Source organism: Pan paniscus, chromosome 6, assembly GCF_029289425.2.
Source record: "Pan paniscus chromosome 6, NHGRI_mPanPan1-v2.0_pri, whole genome shotgun sequence".
NCBI lineage: Eukaryota > Metazoa > Chordata > Mammalia > Primates > Hominidae > Pan > Pan paniscus.
The window spans coordinates 168,246,861-168,264,907 of record NC_073255.2 but is presented as its reverse complement, the minus strand read 5'-3'; the positions used below and the strand labels follow the sequence as shown (position 1 = coordinate 168,264,907).

Sequence of the window (18,047 nt, the reverse complement as noted above, 5' to 3'; positions counted from 1 at the left end):
AGCAATTCTCCTGCCTCAGCCTCCCGGGTAGCTGGGATTACCAGCATATGCCACCACGCCAGGATAATTTTGTATTTTTAGTAGAGATGGTGTTACTCCATGTTGGTCAGGCTGGTCTTGAACTCTCGACCTCAGGTGATCCACCTGCCTCGGCCTTCCAAAGTGCTGGGATTACAGGCATGAGCCACCGTGCCTGGCTATTTTCATAATTTTAAATGTTGTTTTAAAAAACTGTAGTTATTATTAAAAAGATTCTAACATCTCCTAATTTTTATCTACCACTAAAAAGATCTACCTCATTAGCCATTTCCCAGGTTTCTCAAAGACTTCCATAAATTAAGATGAAAATCTATTCCCCAAGGGTGAAATCTTGGTAAACATGGTTGAAAAACAGAGATGTCTGGAAGTATTCCTATTTTTTAAAATGATCATACAGTTAAAATCAGCACACTGCTGAAAACAACTCAGTTTGGCCCCATCCACTGCCTCCGTTGAGGGCTCCACTGGAGCTGGGTCACATTTCCGTTTCTGAAGTACTTCAGACTCAATCACTCCAAATATCTGGGAACTATGCTGAAAATCTTTAGGGACTCACATTAAATGAGTCTATTTCCATTTTTTATTAACTCACAGATTCATACTAATGGCCAATCTTTGTTACCAACCCCCTACCTTTCTACTTCGTATGGCTACAAAGAGAGTTTCTTTCTTTTTGAGAATATTCAAGCTTAATTTGGATGTGGTTTATTCTCATTTGTTTGCAGGGCTGAAGTATAAACATCTTTATCTTGGTAGTTCTTCCTAGCACACCAGTTTAAACCAAGAAACCTTTTAATATTCTATTTCCATGCTTTTGATTTGTTTTGTCATTTTTACTCTCTGAAAAAATTTCTGAAAAGCTAGTAAACTTATTAAACTCTGTGTGATAATGTCTTTTCCATCAAAGACTTAAAAAAATCTTCAAAGCCAAAAGTTTAAAGACTATTCATTTATTATGTCAGGAGTTAGATATTTAATTTTTAAAATCAAAATAGTGGATAACCACTTATTTTCCTGGGAAAAATTATTTTTTGAACCTGAAAATGACTTTATTTTACTCATCACAGGAATACAAGATTGGTAAGGGTTTGGCTGGGTTCAAAATAATCTTCTCCTCACAAAATTTGAAGATATTGCTATAAAGGCTTCTAAGTATCCAATGTTGTCCAACCTACCACCCCTTCTACAAACCTCCAAAAATGCCTCATGACCCAGTGAGAATATCAATGAGCTGAGATCTTCAATTCTTCAACTGAAGTTTTTCCTGCTACTTCTTGGCTAGCTCACTTTCCATTTTCTAGTAATTTCCACAAAAACTGATTATACTTGAAGGACAGTTTGGCTAGATATAAAATTCTTGGCTCATACTGTCTTTTCTTGAATGTCTTCTAGATGTTGCTCTATTATCTCCTGGCACTGAAAGGAGATGTAGAGAAATCTGATACCAGTCTCATTTTAGTTCTCTTATAGGTGACTTGATCATTTTGTCTACTTGCTATAAAATGATCTCTTATCTTTTATAGTCAGTGTTATTAATATACGTCTTAGAGTTAAGTATTTGGGTCAACTTTTTCTAAATATAGTATGCCCATTTGACATGCGGAGTAAAATCTTTCTTCAGGAAAATGTTCTTGAATTCAATTGATAAATATTTGTTTTTTCCATTGTTTTGGCTTTCTTCTTTAAAGTCTCCAGTTATATATATATATGTTGGCTCTCCTCTGCCTACCTTCCCTGGTTAATCATTTTTACCTCTTTGTTTTATCTTATTCCTATGCTATATGATCATTACCTATTCTTCTTTACGCTCTTTGTAGATAAGTCTTCATTTCTGAAAGGGGTAATGTACTGGGATATAACTTTCATTTATTGTTATTTTTCTTTTTATTGTTTTTCTTTAGAATGTCTCTCTAAAGCTTTGTTATTTATTGCTTTTTAGTTTTTCATATGTAATTGAGTTGAATTTCCCTGGACCAGATAACTTCACAGAGGATTTCTATAGAAGGTGGATGTTCTCGCTCAAGAACTCCTTCCTCTGTTGCTACTGAATTGAATAGCTCCTTCAAAATATGGCACTTCCGGTGAAGCCATACCTTCTCTAATTCTATGACTCTCATCTGGCTTACAGGGCTGATCTCAAGCTTTGAGCTCCCCAAGTTTCTTACTGGCCATTGCAAAAGGAGCCATCATTCCCACTGTGTTTCCTTCACTTTTACAAAATAATGCTTTCTGACACATATCACCTCTGGATCTTTCAGGGTACTTTACACATGTTAATTCACTGATTCTTCTAGTGGCTGCCCTGGGTGCAATTTGTGCCCTGTCCCTGACACTTCTCACTGTGACATACAACTGCTAGGCTCCCTTTGCTTTCCCAGGTCTCCCTATTATACTGTTGTGGGCTTCAACAAAAGTTCTGAGTATTTTAGTTGTTTTTGGCTAAACTTACAAGGCATTGGGAGTTATAGGTTTACTCTAGCTCTTGGTTTTGCTGAGAGAGAGAGACTGTGTGTGTGTGTGTGTTTAAATCTTTTTGCTTGATTACCATTATTCCTGGAAAACCACACAAAGCAACATCAAGGAAAGCTTGAGAACTAAACCGCCACTATGTTCTTAAGAAATCCAGATGTCTTTAAATTTTATTTTTTAAATATGTTAAAATTAAAAATGGCAAATAGCTTTTAAGCATGTTTGTATCGTATAGCTTTCTCATATTTTTATCAAATTTGAACATTGTGTTAAATCCTAAATTGTCATGAACACCACAAGCTATTTTTGGAGTGTCATAACCACTACAAGTGTAAGTTCTAACTTATAGCTTTATTTGTATGAAATAGAATAGCAAATGCAGGAGTATACAGATTACTTGCTCACTGTTACAGGGCTAGTTGTTGGCTGAATTAGTACTGAAATCCTTGTTTCTTCACCCCCAGTGTTCTGCTGTACCATCTAACCAGTTGAAAACCATGCATTATTTAACAGCACCCAGCTTTCAAGAAACATCCTATTTTATAAAAGTCAAGAAAAACAAAGGCCACACACAAGAACTCTCTATGTGCTACTCCTAAGCTATTCTTTTTTCAACCTGTTAAAAAAAAAAAAAGACATCAGCATCTTTTGTAAAAGAAATACGTAACCATTTGGGAACAAGAGAATAAATTGTTCCCTAACAATATTATCTGCTGATGTTTTTAAAAGATCAGAACCAGGCTAACTTTTCTTGGCATGCTTATTTTCCACGTGAAGAACATTGAGGGTGTCAGCAGGGATGTGCATAGCTCTGTGGAGCTCAGTTAAATAGAGCCAACAGAAGTTCCAAATTTAAGCTGGGAAGTATTTCCAAGAATACTAGTTTTGATTTTCTACCTACCACTTAACTTCACAGGCATAACTCACTCTTCCTCTCCTTACCATTCTCCTATAACAATTATATGTTAATAGAAATATGGCAATAGGATAGTTTAAAAGCAAATAATTAACAAAAATCTATAAAGACACAATAAATAAAGACCCTGGGTTCTAAGTCCTAGATAAGATTTTAGGTCTCACTTAAGTTTTGTCATAATTCTAGCACCACCTCCGATTTCCCAAATACTAGATAATTTATGTTCATCAATACAGAGTTATAGATTTTTAAAGTCTTTTTCTCCTCAATACATCAAAAAAAACTTTGGACATGGGTTGAGCCAGGTAAAAACTTGCTTATGGAATTCAAAATGGTTACTGTCTTTTTTGACCTACATTGAATTTGTATGGAATAAGTATTCAAAGACAGGTAACAATGATAATGACAATGATGGGGCTAATGAGAGCTACATGTATATTAATATTAAAATGGCTTACAATGAGGCTATGTTCAGTCTTCTAGTCTACAACATTATTGTATAATTTCTATTGGTGCTGAGTTTAATCTAGTATGTCAAATTCCCCTCTAGGTTTATATAATTTTGTGACTATAAACAAAACAAAATATATTTTCACTCTAACTGGAAGAAAAGCTCTAGATTTCACCTAGTTCATTATAAAGTGATTTCCATTTCTCACAGGAATGTAGAATAAGAAATATAATTAAAAGGGTAAGTTGTTATTGTTGATTTATGCATATGTATTATAAAACTAAATTTGTTTTTCCTAATATTGCTCCATCTACTCTCTAAAGTTTCTATAAATCAACAGTCTATGTCCTGAGATCTTCATATTCTACCCTGCAACAAACAAGAGAAAAAAATTTAAAGAATAACTTTATACCTACTGAAACAACAATTATTATTACTGTCATAGATATTTGTCATGGAAAGCACTACTGGACAACTCAGCATAACATCTAACATAAACTCTAATTGCAAGAATCACTAAGCACTGATTAATTCCATCATATATTTAACTGTGCATCAAACCTGATGATCAAACACCAATTTCGGCCCTCCATCAGCAGCAGTATCCTCACTTAGTAACATCCATGTGTTTGTATCAATGTCATAACGATAGAAGTCACTTTTCAGAGATTTGCTGTTCCTCACAGAGGAATCCAAGTAACGCCCCAATGTGTAGATTTGCCTCCGTTGAATGTCAATGCACATTTTATGACACGATCTGGCACTAGGACCATTCTGTAGAGAGAGAGAGAAAATAAATAAATAAACAAATAAATAAAGAGCAAAAAAAAATCAAAGAACAAATAATAGAAAAATTAAATGCCATTTTTTATTACTTTTCATTAAAAGGTTTCTCAGAAACTCACATCAAGTCAACCAATATGAGTCCGACACTAGGCTTAACTCTCTAAAGGAAAGCAAAAGCAGTAAGCAGTAGGAGTCAGAAATCTTACCTTAGAAATGCTTAAAATCTATCAGGAAAGATGAGATGAACTACACTGCAGCTTATGGCACTCTGTTTATAACATCTATATGGTTTCTACCATATACTGCACTGCATTTTAGTCACTTGTGCAGAGTTCAATTCTCTATTACATGACAATCTACTTTAAGACATGTTTGGTCTTTATGAACATTTTTGTATTTCTCATCAGAATCTAGCACAAAAGAGGTACTCCAAGAATATTTAGAATAAGTGAATTTCAAAATTAGAAGAAACATCAATAAAATCTCTAGTTTAATCACTTGGACACAGGGCAGGGAACATCACACACCAGGGACTGTCGAGGGGTGGGGGTCAGGGGGAGGGACAGCATTAGGAGAAATACCTAATGTAAATGATGAGTTGATGGGTGCAGCAAACCAACATGGCACATGTATACCTATCTATCAAACCTTCACATTGTGCACAGGTACCCTAGAACTTAAGAGTATAATAAAAATAAAAAATAAAATAAATAAAATCTCTAGTTTTCTCCTTTTAAAGAGGAGAAAATACAAGCCTAGCAAGGAAATATAAGACCAGGATGATACCTTTAATAAGCTAGTGACAGAAACTAATAAGAATCCAAGTCTATCACTTCTTTATCCATCCTTTACATTGCAAAATTAATTTTCCTGATTGAATAAATAGCACAGCTACAGTAAATAAATAGGGAATAATATTAAGAACAGTATATTATCAATAAATTAATTAGCTGGTATCACTTGTATCACAGGACCCAATAAAACATAAAAAATATTGTAGTATAGTCAAAAGGGTTCATCGGGGAAAAAGAACTTCAATTGCATAGGGTTTAATTAGCTGAAAGGGGGAAAGGAAAGGAAACTAATGTTTGTTAAACAACTCCCAAGTTCTGTTTACACTATTACTGTGTATGTGTGTGTTCCATTTAATCCTTATAACAACCCCGTATGGAAATATTATCACCATTTCACAGAGTCCACTGTCACAAAACTAGGAAGTAAGATAGCAAATCTACGCCCTTGTGTACCAGAGCCAAAAACTGGGCTCTTTCACAATTTCAGATTATTTTTTCTAGAAGAAAAACAAAGGCAAAAATATACTTGTTAATACAGTCTATGCAGTTATGACTGAGATGAAGAGTTCTTCCTGCAGAAATAACAGAATTGATGTATAAAGTGGACATAGAAAGCCTGATGAATGACTGACAGAGGAGACAATTTATGATCTTGTAGGCAATAAAGAACTATTGGTGGTTTCTAAAGCAAGATATAACATAAAAAGGCAGTATTCTAAGAAGAGTAATCTAGCAGTATTAATTAAGTGAAATGAAGGAATATTAGGCAGGAAGAACAGTATTTTGACAATGAAGTTGATGTGAATGTACACTTTAATATTCACACTATTTTCAAACTTATTTTAAAATATTTTTTTGTCAAAGAATATCTTCAGCAAATAAGGTGAAAATTTGATTTAAGAAAGGATTGCCTCCATAAATAATCTCAAAAACAAAGACGGAGTAACATATAATAAATCTATGCCATAATGCATAGAGTGTAAAACTTGAAATTTTAATAAGAGAATAATAGAACGTCTTGCTTCAACTAAATTAGCACAAATAATATTAAAATGATGACCAAGTTATATGCCAAGAAAAAAGAAATAAAGATAAATCAATAGAATAGAAAACATGAAAAAAAAATAGAGAAAATTAACAAAGTTGGTTCTTTGAAAGACTGATAGAATTATAAACCACTGGCAGACTAATTTTTTACAAAGGGAGGGAAAATACAAATTGCCAGTACCAGAAATGAAAGCAAGATTAACACTACAGACTTCCTAGAAATGAAAAGAGAGAGAATACTATCAAAAACATAGGTAAAATCTGACAATGTAGATAAAACAGACATAATTTGTTAAAAAACCTAACTTACCAAGATGACATGAGATGAAAGAGGAAAATCTGAAGGAATTACAAATACTGAAAAACTGAATTCATAATTGCCCACATATCTACACTGGTAAATTATATCAAGCACTTAAGGAAAAAATGGTATCAGTTTTAGACAAAATTTTTCAGAAAATCAAGGGAAAAAAAAACTCTACTGTTTATCCACATTCTCTTCCATTCCTAGCTTATTTTATGAGGCCAACATAACACTGAAACCAAATAATATTACAAAGGAGAAGGAAGAGAAGGGGAAGGAGGAGGAAGAAATGGGGAAGAGGTGGAGAAATCATTTACAGATGGCTAGGACCCCTTATGAACATAGACAAAACTAATCTTTAACAAAATATTACCAAACAGCAGTAGCAATATATGAAAAGAATATTTTACAACAAAAAGTATTTATCCCAGGAATGTAAAGTTGATTTTACATCTGAAAATCAATCAGGATAATCTGCCATATTAACAGAATAAAGAAGAAAAAACACAATTATATCAATAAATATGTAAAAAGAGCATTTGGTAAAATTCATCACCTATTCATGATCAAAACTCACAGCAAAATAGGAATAGAAAGACTTTCAATCTGATAACATGTACGAAATTTAATTTTTCTTAATGATGACATACTGAACACTCTCCTGCTTAGATATGAAACAAGACAGGGATGTCTTTTCTCACCACTTATATTTAACATTGCTCTGGAAGTTCAAGTCAGTGCAATAAGGAAGGCATTAAAAAATAAAATAAAGGCTGGGCCTGGTGGCTCATGCCTGTAACCCCATCACTTTGGGAGGCCAAGGCGGGAGGATTCGTTGAGTTAAGGAGTTCAAGACTCCTCTGCATGTTCAACATACAGAGATCCTATCTCTACACATAATTTAAAAATTAGCTGGGCATGGAGGCACGCGCCTGTGGTCCCAGCTACTGGGGAGACTGAGGTAGAAGGATTGCTTGAGCCCAGAAGGTCGAGGCTGCAGCAAGCCATGATCATGTCACTGCACTCCAGCATGGGCAACAGAGTGAGACTCTGTCTCAAACAAACAAACAAAAAATAAAATAAAATAAAATAAAATAATGAAGGAAAAGAGAACAGAAAGAAGAAAAATGACTGCTTCTTTAAAATACTCTAAGAAATAAAAAAGAAGCTATTAGAAATAAGTAGACTTAAAGAGACATGATACAAAGGCAATATTAACAAACCAATTGTATTTCTCTATATTACCAGCCAACAAATGGAAAGTAAAAAATTTTTAAATTCCATTATAATAGCACAAAAAGCAAAATACACTGATATCAAGTTAACGAAAATATCATAGACCTCTTAAACTGAAAACTCTTAAGAGTGCTGAGAGATAATGAAGACTAAAATAAATGGAGACTAAACCATGTTCATGGTGTAGAAAGATTCAATATCATTAAAACACCAATTTGCAGCCAGGTGCAGTGGCTCATGCCTGTAATCCCAGCACTTTGAGAAGTTGAGGTGGGTGGATCACCTGAGGTCAGGATTTCGAGACCAGCCTGGCCAACATGGTGAAACCTCATCTCTACTAAAAATACAAAAATTAGCCAGGTGGGTCTCAGCTACTTGGTGTAGTCTCAGCTACTCGGGAGGCTGAGGTAGGAGAATCACTTGAACCTGGGAGAAGGGGGTTGCAGTGAGCCGAGATCGCATCATTGCACTCCGGCCTAGGCAACAAGAGCAAAACTCTGTCTCAAAAAAAAAAAAAAAAAAAAATTCAAACGACAAAATGAAACCCACCAATTTGCTCCAAATTAATATATAGATTTATCATATTCCCATCATAATCCCAACAGTTCTAGAAATTGATGATTCTAAAATTTATATATTACCTGACTTCATGAATTACTATAAAGCTACAGTAATCGAGGGAGTGTCATATTGGTTAAGAAGAGACCAAAATATAATAGAACAGAACAGAGTACAAAAAGAGATACATACTTACATGATCAATTGATTTTTGGCCAAGGTGCCAAAGCAAATCAATGGGCCAAGAAGATAGGGAGTAACCGGAAATCTCATACATTGCAGGCAAAGTATAAAATGGTATAACCACTTTGGGAAAAGCTTTAAGTTTCATTAATGGATGATAAAAGGGTGAGAGTTTGATGAGTAATGGCATATTTTCATAATCTTGAAATGTCTCCATATAAATTACTTATTAATTATAAATTAGACAAATCTGGTGGGCATCTCCTTAACCAAGTGATTGAAGCTAATATCAGACAAACTGATGTAATGTGTCTCCTGATATGATATATTGAGGAGATGCTAATGTGATCTATGGGTTATTCTTGCTAAAAATATATCATCTAAATCCAATCCTAAGAAAACATACAAACCCAGTTGAAGGATATTCTAAAAAACAACTGCCCTGTACTCTTTAAAAATCATCAAAGTCAAGAAAGACAAAGAAAGTTTAGGGAACTATTCTAGACTAAAGATGACTAAAGAAGCATGACACCAAAAAGCAATACATGACCATGGTCTAAATTCTGGGCTGGGGTTGCAGAGTGACAAGGGATGCCTATAAAAAACATTACTGGGGCATTATTGGGATAATTGCCTATATCTGAATAGGAACTGTGGATTAGATTAAAGCAGCAGTTCTCAGTGTGGTCTGGGGTCTCCTAGGTACTTCAAGGGAGTCTATAAGGTCAAAGTTATTTTTACATGACTAACAAAAAAATTTGTCTTTTCACTCTTATTCTCTTATGAGTATATGTGAACATTTCCAGAGGCTACATGACTTTCTGATACAGCAACTGAATAAAGAAGCATATGAATCCAGATGTCTTTTATTGAGCCAAACATTAAAGAGATTTAGAAAACTATACAAAAATGCCACTTGAGGGCCAGTCGCGGTGGCTCATGCCTGCAATCCCAGCACTTTCGGAGGCCGAGGCCAGTGGATTACGAGGTCAAGAGATCGAGACCATCCTGGTCAACATGATGAAACCCTGTCTCTACTAAAAATACAAAAATTAGCCAGGCGTGGTGGCAGGCACCTGTAATCCCAGCTACTCGGGAGGCTGAGGCAGGAGAATTGCTTGAACCCGGGAGGCGGAGATTTTTATGAGTCTATTAATTAACTATAATAAATCTGAGCTCCAGTACTGAATCACCACTTTACTCATCTGTACTGACTTTGAACTAACAGAAAGTGTTCTCATCAAAATAATCTCTATATTTTTCCAGCATGAGTTTTAAAATAATTACTTATTGCATTATAAATATTACTTACAACATATGTATATGGTATAAAAAAATAACGGAATGAAGTTATCTACCCATACCAAGCTTTAGAAGAATAACATTTAATATTACCTTTAAACCTCCTACCCTCTCTGGATTTTGTATTTATCGTTCCCTTTTCTCTAGTATTAATTTCTCATTTAACTGACCTCACCTACTTACTTACTGAAGAGTAAGAACGTGCACATCCTTAAAATACACACATTTTAAAGAATATGATTCACGCCTTTAAGGAATTCAGATAGGGAAACATGAACATAAACCAATCATTATAGTAAGCCATTCAAGTATTAAAAGGGGTTAAGTGAGCACATCAAAGGAAGCTTTTAATTCTGCTTGGCAAGTTCAAGAAAGGCTTTACAGAGAAAGTGAAGTCTGAACTGAGTTTTAAAGAATAAGTGGGTATTTATTAGGTAAAGTTAGGGGGAGATCCTCCCTCTGTTAATTCCAAACAAGGAAAACAACATTGCCAAAGGACACAGGCGAGAAAGTTGAATAATTCCAGCAACTTTAACTGGCACATGGGAGATGAGGCTGGAAAAGTAATTGAGTAGCAAATCTTGATGAGAAATTTCAAGTTTTTACTCTAAGCAAAAGGAAGTGAGATAAATAAATTGTTTTATTATTGTTGTTGTTATTTACAATTTCCTGTATCTATGCCCTTTAGTAGTATCCTGCACCAACTGACTCTGGACTTGGTTACATGATTGCTTTTTGCTATCAGGGCAAGAAAAAAATTGATGGATTGCTCATGTCTACTTCATCCCCTTTGCAGCCCAGCACCTGCCATGAGAACAAGCTCCGGCTAGCCTATATAAAACAGAGCCAGGCAGTCCCAGCTGAAACCACACTAGACCAGCTGACAGATAGCTGACTCCTAGACAAATGAATGAGCCCGGCCAAACCAAAAGAATGACCGAGCCAACTTGTAGACTCATGAGCAAATAAATGCTTATTACTATATGCCACTGAAGTTTTGTGAGTGCTTGTAATGTAATAAACAGTGTAAACGATAACTGAAACAAAGGCTGAAGCTAACCACAGGGTTTAAGCAGAGGTGTCATAGGATCAAATGTGGTATTTGGGGGACCTGTTTTTGGTTGTTTTTTTGTTTTGTTTTTTTTTTGAGACAGAGTCTCACTCTGTCGACCAGGCTGGAGCACAGTGGTGCCATCTCGGCTCACTGCAGCCTCCGCCTCCTGGGTTCAAGGGATTCTCCTGCCTCAGCCTCCCAGCTAGCTAGGATTACAGGCACCTGCTACCATGCCCAGCTAGTTTCTATTTTTAGTGCAGATGGGGTTCCACCATGTTGGTCAGGCTGGTCTCAAACTACTGAGCTCAGGTGATCTGCTGGCCTCGATCTCCCAAAGTGCTGGGATTACAGGCATGAGCCACTGTGCCCGGGCTTGTTTTTGTTTTGAGACAGGGTCTTGCTCTGTCACCGAGGCTGGAGGCAATGACACTGTAATGGCTCACTGCAGTCTCTACCTCCAGTCCTCAAGCAGTCCTCCTGCCTTGACCTCCCAAAGTACTGTGATTATAGGTGTGAGCCACCACACCGAGCCCAAATATGCTTTTTAAAGACTGTGTTGGTGAACACAGAATAGGTCAACAATGGAGATATAAAAAGCGTAAGAAACCATAAAGTTGAAAAAACTGCTAAAAGGAATGGAGAGGAAAAGACATGTGAAATGTGGTATTGGATGACCTGTTGGATCACGCCAGGCACTTGGAGAACTGTTGGATCTTAGGCACTAATTAGACACATTCACTGAAGAAGAGGGAGGATTTTAGGATGAAACCTAGGCTTAACACAAGAATAATTACAGATGTCATCGCCTTAGATTTACAATACTTTAGTAGAAAAAAGTTAGTTGTTTTTTTTTTATTTAAGATTTGTCTTTTGTTGTTGAAGACAGAAATAATCATTTCAGAAAACAGTACTTCAATACTGAAAAAGGAAGGCCACTTACACATACTTTCCCGGGGTAAGAAAAGTAAATCAGAATTTCAACATCTATTTGAAAAAATTAAAACTGTCCAGTGATTAATCCCCGGACAGTTTTTATTAACGTAGTTTCAGAGTAAGCAAGAACCTAGTTCCCCAGGATTAACGACACAGCACTAGATCTTTGGAAATGGCCTTCCTAGATCAAAATCAGTGGGTTATGAATTAGGCCTTTTTATCTCCTTTTCATTTGAGGCTCCTACTGTTTTGTTATAGTTCATTTGTCACTTTATATCCTGAAACAGTTTAAATGGAGAGTGCAATCAAAATGTTCTATAAAGATTTGAAAAAATAATAAATGAATTAATATTTACTTTATTCCAGGATATAATCATGCACTTAATTCAAAGCCATAAACCTAAGCCATCTTATTCACTATGGAAATGCTTTATGTATATGTGCATACACAGATATGTACATGCATACATATATACAATTTTTATTAAAGATAATATGTATCAGCCAGGCACGGTGGCTCACGCCTATAATCCCAGTACTTTGGGAGGCCGAGGCGGGCAGATCACGAGGTCAGGAGATCGAGACCATCCTGGATAACATGGTGAAACCCCGTCTCTACTAAAATACAATAAAAAATTCGCTGGGCGTGGTGGCGGACGCCTGTAGTCCCAGCTACTTGGGAGGCTGAGGCAGGAGAATGGCATGAACCTGGGAGGCGGAGCTTGCAGTGAGTCGAGATGGTGCCACTGCACTCCAGCCTGGGCAAGAGCAAGACTCCAAAAAAAAGATAATATATATCATTTATGAAAACTGACATATAGTAAAATAACAGGAGCCAAAATAGTGAGATAGTGAGTGTCAAAAACACAATATTCCAGAAGAAATAAAAATAAGATGAACGTTAAAAATAAGAATAGAGGTAGTGGAGACATAAGCAAAAAAGACAGTTACACAGTTACATTTCTAGGCTAAAGCAGTTTAAAAACAAAATGATATAAAAATCCCCATTCCTCACTCTCTCTCTATAAAACAGATTTGGTTGTGTATCAGTAGCTGAACAGCCAGTTATAGAAGCTGAAATTCAAGAGTACTTAAAAAAACTTGTTTACCACAAATTCTATTGCTACTACTGCTGATAGACATTAGTGAAGAATATAATCATGCCGAAAAACAAGTGCACACTACGCCCCTTCTGTAATATAGATGTATGAAAAGTCTGAGAACTTGCCTCTTTTTCAGTGTCTCTAGAGATACATGTCCATTGGTTCTCCTTCACACTGTACGCCCAGAAGTCAGCAAGATCTTGTGTTCCATCCCAGCCACCAAACAAATAAACAGTCTCTATGAAAATCAGAAAAATATGTGTAAAAAAATAAAGGACAAAATAAGCATAAGCACCCAAACCTAGCCAGCTGTTTCTAAGGCCACTTAAGAAGCTACATCTAAATAAATTTTAAAATAAAAATTTTAACCTGGTAACTTTCTCAAATATATACTAGACTAATATTTCCTAGGCATGAATATATGAAAAGGATGCTGCAGAACCACTATTTTGAGAGATTTATAAAAATACAGATAACTAGGAGGCATGTCCCAAGATTCTGATTCCACAGGTTTTCAATGGGTAAAAATGGGTCTGTATTTGTAAAGTATCCCAGAAAAATTTAACGTGCAGCTGGTTTGGAGTTTCTGTGTTTGGCCTTGAAAACTTTACATTTACCAGCTTTTTAATAATGCAGCCACTTTTTATCCACTATGGAATTTTTTAATTCAGATTCTAAAAAATAAAACCCCCAGAGGAATATATAGTGTAAAAGTACAGCATAAGAACATTTAGCTGTTTTTGAAAAAAGTCATATTAAAGGCAATTTCTCTCTATTGCTATATCAAAAACAATGGTTAAAACTAGCTTTAAGTTAAAATTAGATATCTTAAGAAAAAGTGATCCACAGCTTTGATATTCCTATAAAAACTGGGAGAAATTTTTCCAGATATATTGTGGTACATTTAACTCATCAGAAATTATCCTTTAAGTCATTCTAAGTATCTTGAGAATTTGGTTTCTTCTGACTCTGAAATGTCTATTATATTCACAGACTTTACCGCTGACAAAACTGATTTTCTTCTTCAGTGAATAATGAATCTTTACATATAACATTGTGTATCATAGATCCTTCTTTATTTTTATTATTTATTTATTTATTTTGAGACACGGTCTCTCTCTGTTGCCCATGCTGGAGTGCAGTGGTGCAATCATGGCTCACTGCAGCCTCCTGGGTTCAAGCAATCCCTCCACCCCAGCCTCTCGAGTAGCTGGGACTACAATAATGTGCCACCATGCCCAGCTAACTTTTTTTGGGGGGGTGGGGGGTTACAGACAGGGGCTCACTATGTTGTCCAGGATGGTATTGAACTCCTGGCCTCAAGCAATCCTCCCACCTCAGCCTCCCAAAGTACCAGGATTATAGGCATGAGCCACCCCATTCAGCCCCTTCTTCATGCAATAATAGTGCGTTTCCAATTTGGCACAGTGGCTCATGCCTGTAATCCCAGCACTTTGAGGGGCTGAGGCGGGTGGATCACGAGGTCAGGTGTTTGAGACCAGCCTGGCCAACATAGTGAAACCCCGTCTCTACTAAAAATACAAAAAAATTAGGCAGGTGTGGTGACGGGCACCTGTAATCCCAACTATTCGGGAGGCTGAGGCAGGAGAACCACTTGAACCTGGGAGGCAAAGGTTGCAGGGAGCTGAGATCACACCACTGCACTCCAGCCTGGGGTGACAGTGTGAGACTCTGTCTCAAAAAATGAAAAATAAAAAAAATAGTTGTTTCCTTTCTTCAAATATTTCCCCCTTTGTAACTGTTTTAAGTCTACCAGTTGTATAAGCCCACCAATTATTATCTTTTAATGTTAAATAAAACACTATATGAAAACTGTAAAGTCATGTACTCTCTAACTAACACGCTTTAGGCCTGTACATATGGAAGCTGTCATCTAAGTTACATCCCACCATGCAGGGTTACAATTCAAAGTGTACTTGGAAATACTAGAAGACTATTTAAGAAAACCTTTTGCCATTCACAGAGTTAGGCTATCTTCTACAAGATTTCAGTCATATCTGCATATAATTTCAAACCCTAAGTAAATTTTTCAAGTGATTTGTCTCTTCTATCCCCCAAATACCATGGGAAATAAAAAAAATGCTTCACTGCTTTCTGGATAAGAACAGGCCACTGGAGCAGGACTGAGTTCTAGTACTAACTGGGTGATCAGTACAGGTCATTTAAGCTCCCTAGGTTTTAGTTTTTTTCATCTGCAAAACTCTCAGTGTTGTCAAGTCCTTCAGATATAAGTTATATGAGGCCAGGCATGGTGGCTCATCTGAGATTGGGAGTTTGAGACCAGCCTGGTCAACATGGTGAAATCCCGTCTCTACCAAAAATACAAAAATTAGCCTGGCATGGTGGCACACGTCTGTAATCCCAGCTACTCAAGAGGCTGAGGCAGGAGAATCACTTGAACTCAGGAGGTGGAGGCTGCAGTGAGCTGAGATCGCACCACTGCACTCCAGCCTGGGCAACACAGCGAGACTCCATCTAAAAAAAAAAAAGTTACATGAAAACATTCTGAAGGCTGTCAAGTATGAACATCATTTCCACCTTTAAAATATACATAAAAATGAAAAACACTCTGTAGTTACTAAGTACAATAAAAATGATATTATAACTGACTACATGTCTAATTCAGTAGATAAAACACTTTTGGCACTATATAAGTGTGAAATAATGCCAATTATTTTAAACTACAAAAAAAAACACTGTCCTATCTTGGAACTATAAAACAATCCATTATCATCAGTTAAGTAACATTCTGTTTCCAAAATGGCACACAGTAATACTCAGACACATAATTTTACAGGAAAAAAAAAAATTAAAGAATTTTCATCTGGCTTAAAAATTATTTGCCAAGTCCTCACTATAAAGGAAATTAACCCTGTTAAATTCCGAAGCCTGGAGAGGGGGTATATAACTAAAATAGCAATAGCAATTGACCTTTTGTTTTATAGTGTTTCTGGGCACCCTCTGGATAAGGTTACCCTGGTTCATTAACTTTAATAACCCTTCCTCTTGGGCTCTGGGTTCTCAATGTTCTTTCTGAAAAGCAGGTCTCTTTGTACGCATAAATTCTCACAGCAAAGAAAACCCACATTTCTACAACAGCCTCATTGATAGCTGAGCAAAATAAAATCTGGCACGCAGTAAGCATCCTAATGGAACTAAGCCAAGATGTCATTCCTATCCATGAAAGCTTTGTGGTCCCAGCTGAAGTTTAATAGTAAAATTAAATGAATCGGATGGAAACTGAGCCTTCTGACATACCTGAATGAAAATGTGTAACAAAAATTTTAATTAATTCATCTAATTATTTAAGTCATGCAAAGAAGAACTATTATCCAGAAACAGACACCAGAAAAGGTATTATTTAATGCACAAAGGATATCAAAGACCTTTAAAAATTATGGATATAATTGGAGAGAACTGTAGAGAGAAGGAAGTAGAAAGAAAAAAGAAAGCATTAATATTTGCAGTTAGGGTAGTAGATTGGTTTATGGAAGCCCATTCTCATGCTTATAGGTTCTATAATAATTCATGTACATCTGGGGTAGTACGATCCTCTTCAAGGAGCAACCCCTTCACCCCTTCTCTATATTTTTTCTGAATGGGATATAGGCTATAGTGTCTATCCATTTCTCCCAGCACTTTGAGGAATGTTTATTCAACACTTTTTGAGTACTGAGAATTCGCAAAGCACTTTAGAGAATTCAAAAGAAAGAAGACATAGTCCCCAGTCCCTATCCTCAAGGAACTTACAATCTAGCCAAGAATATCAAAAGGCAAATAGAGCAACATAACGCAGGGCAGACTAAATGTCATAAGAAAGATAAACAAGGTAAAAAGCACCATGAGGGTTCAAAAGAGGGAAGACAGTATATATGGCTGAGGGGACTCAGAAGAGATTTCATGGTGACAGTGGTATTTGACCTATGCACCAGCAGGAAGGCAGGATACAGAACAAAAAAAAAAAAAAGAGGGCTTTTCAAACAGAGTAAAAAGAATAGCAAAAGTATAGAGACAGAAAAACACGTCGAAAGTGTTTTAATGAACATGTACTCTAGTCAGGCAGATCTTGGCTACAATCCTGGCTCTATCACCACAGCTATGTGACCACCACACAGTTCCTTAACTATTGGTTTCTTAATCTCTAAGATGTGATACAGTATCTATCCCATAAAGCTGCTGTGAGAATTAAATTAAATTAAATAATGCATGTTAAATGGTTAAACTGTGTGATGAATAAATACACTGTTTGATTTAAAAGAACACATAGGTAGGAGGTGGAGAGGGGGTTAAAAGGCAGGTGTGTCCAGATCATGGAAGGGATTAAATAACAGGATAAAGACTTTGAACTTGACTCCACACAGACAGTGGAGAAGCCACAGAAGATCTTAGGCAGAGGGGTAGCAAGGTAACATCTGAACTTGCAGCATACAGGACTGACTGAAGGAGTTGAGAATGACAGGGATTGGAGGTAAAGTGGCCTATGTTCGAAACGGCAAACAAATTTCGTTCTAAAACACTGAGTCAATCACCAATCAATCTATTTTTCATTACTTAGGCCACAAAAACTAAAATTCAACCACATTCTTTGGTATAGTACATGTACCAATTTGGTACCAGTATAAAACAAACCCTGGAGCTACCAACTACCAGTAGTACCAATCTACACATCTTATATGCACTAAAAATAATGTAGAAATGTAAGGTATATAAAGACATCTCAATGTCTTTTTGCACAATGGAATAGGCTTTTTATTTTTAGTGCCCAAGTGCAATATCTGTCTTCTACTTTGATTTTTAGGATAAATCAGACTGTGTTGATTGCATAATCCTCCACAAGATGGCACACTACTT

The 18,047-nt window shown here is 36.2% G+C and overlaps 1 protein-coding gene across 11 annotated transcripts in view; it reads right to left on the bottom strand.

Moving 5' to 3' along the window:
• Nucleotides 1-18,047, bottom strand: part of MKLN1 (muskelin 1) — a 390,597-nt gene that overhangs the window by 55,951 nt on the left and 316,599 nt on the right. For all 11 annotated transcript variants that reach the window (XM_034964996.4, XM_063606098.1, XM_063606097.1 and 8 more), the window contains 2 exons: nt 13,301-13,413; nt 4,437-4,649 (listed from right to left, as the gene is read on the bottom strand). In XM_034964996.4, coding sequence (XP_034820887.1) covers nt 4,437-4,649; nt 13,301-13,413 — 326 coding nt within the window. The remainder of the gene's footprint in view (nt 1-4,436; nt 4,650-13,300; nt 13,414-18,047) is intronic.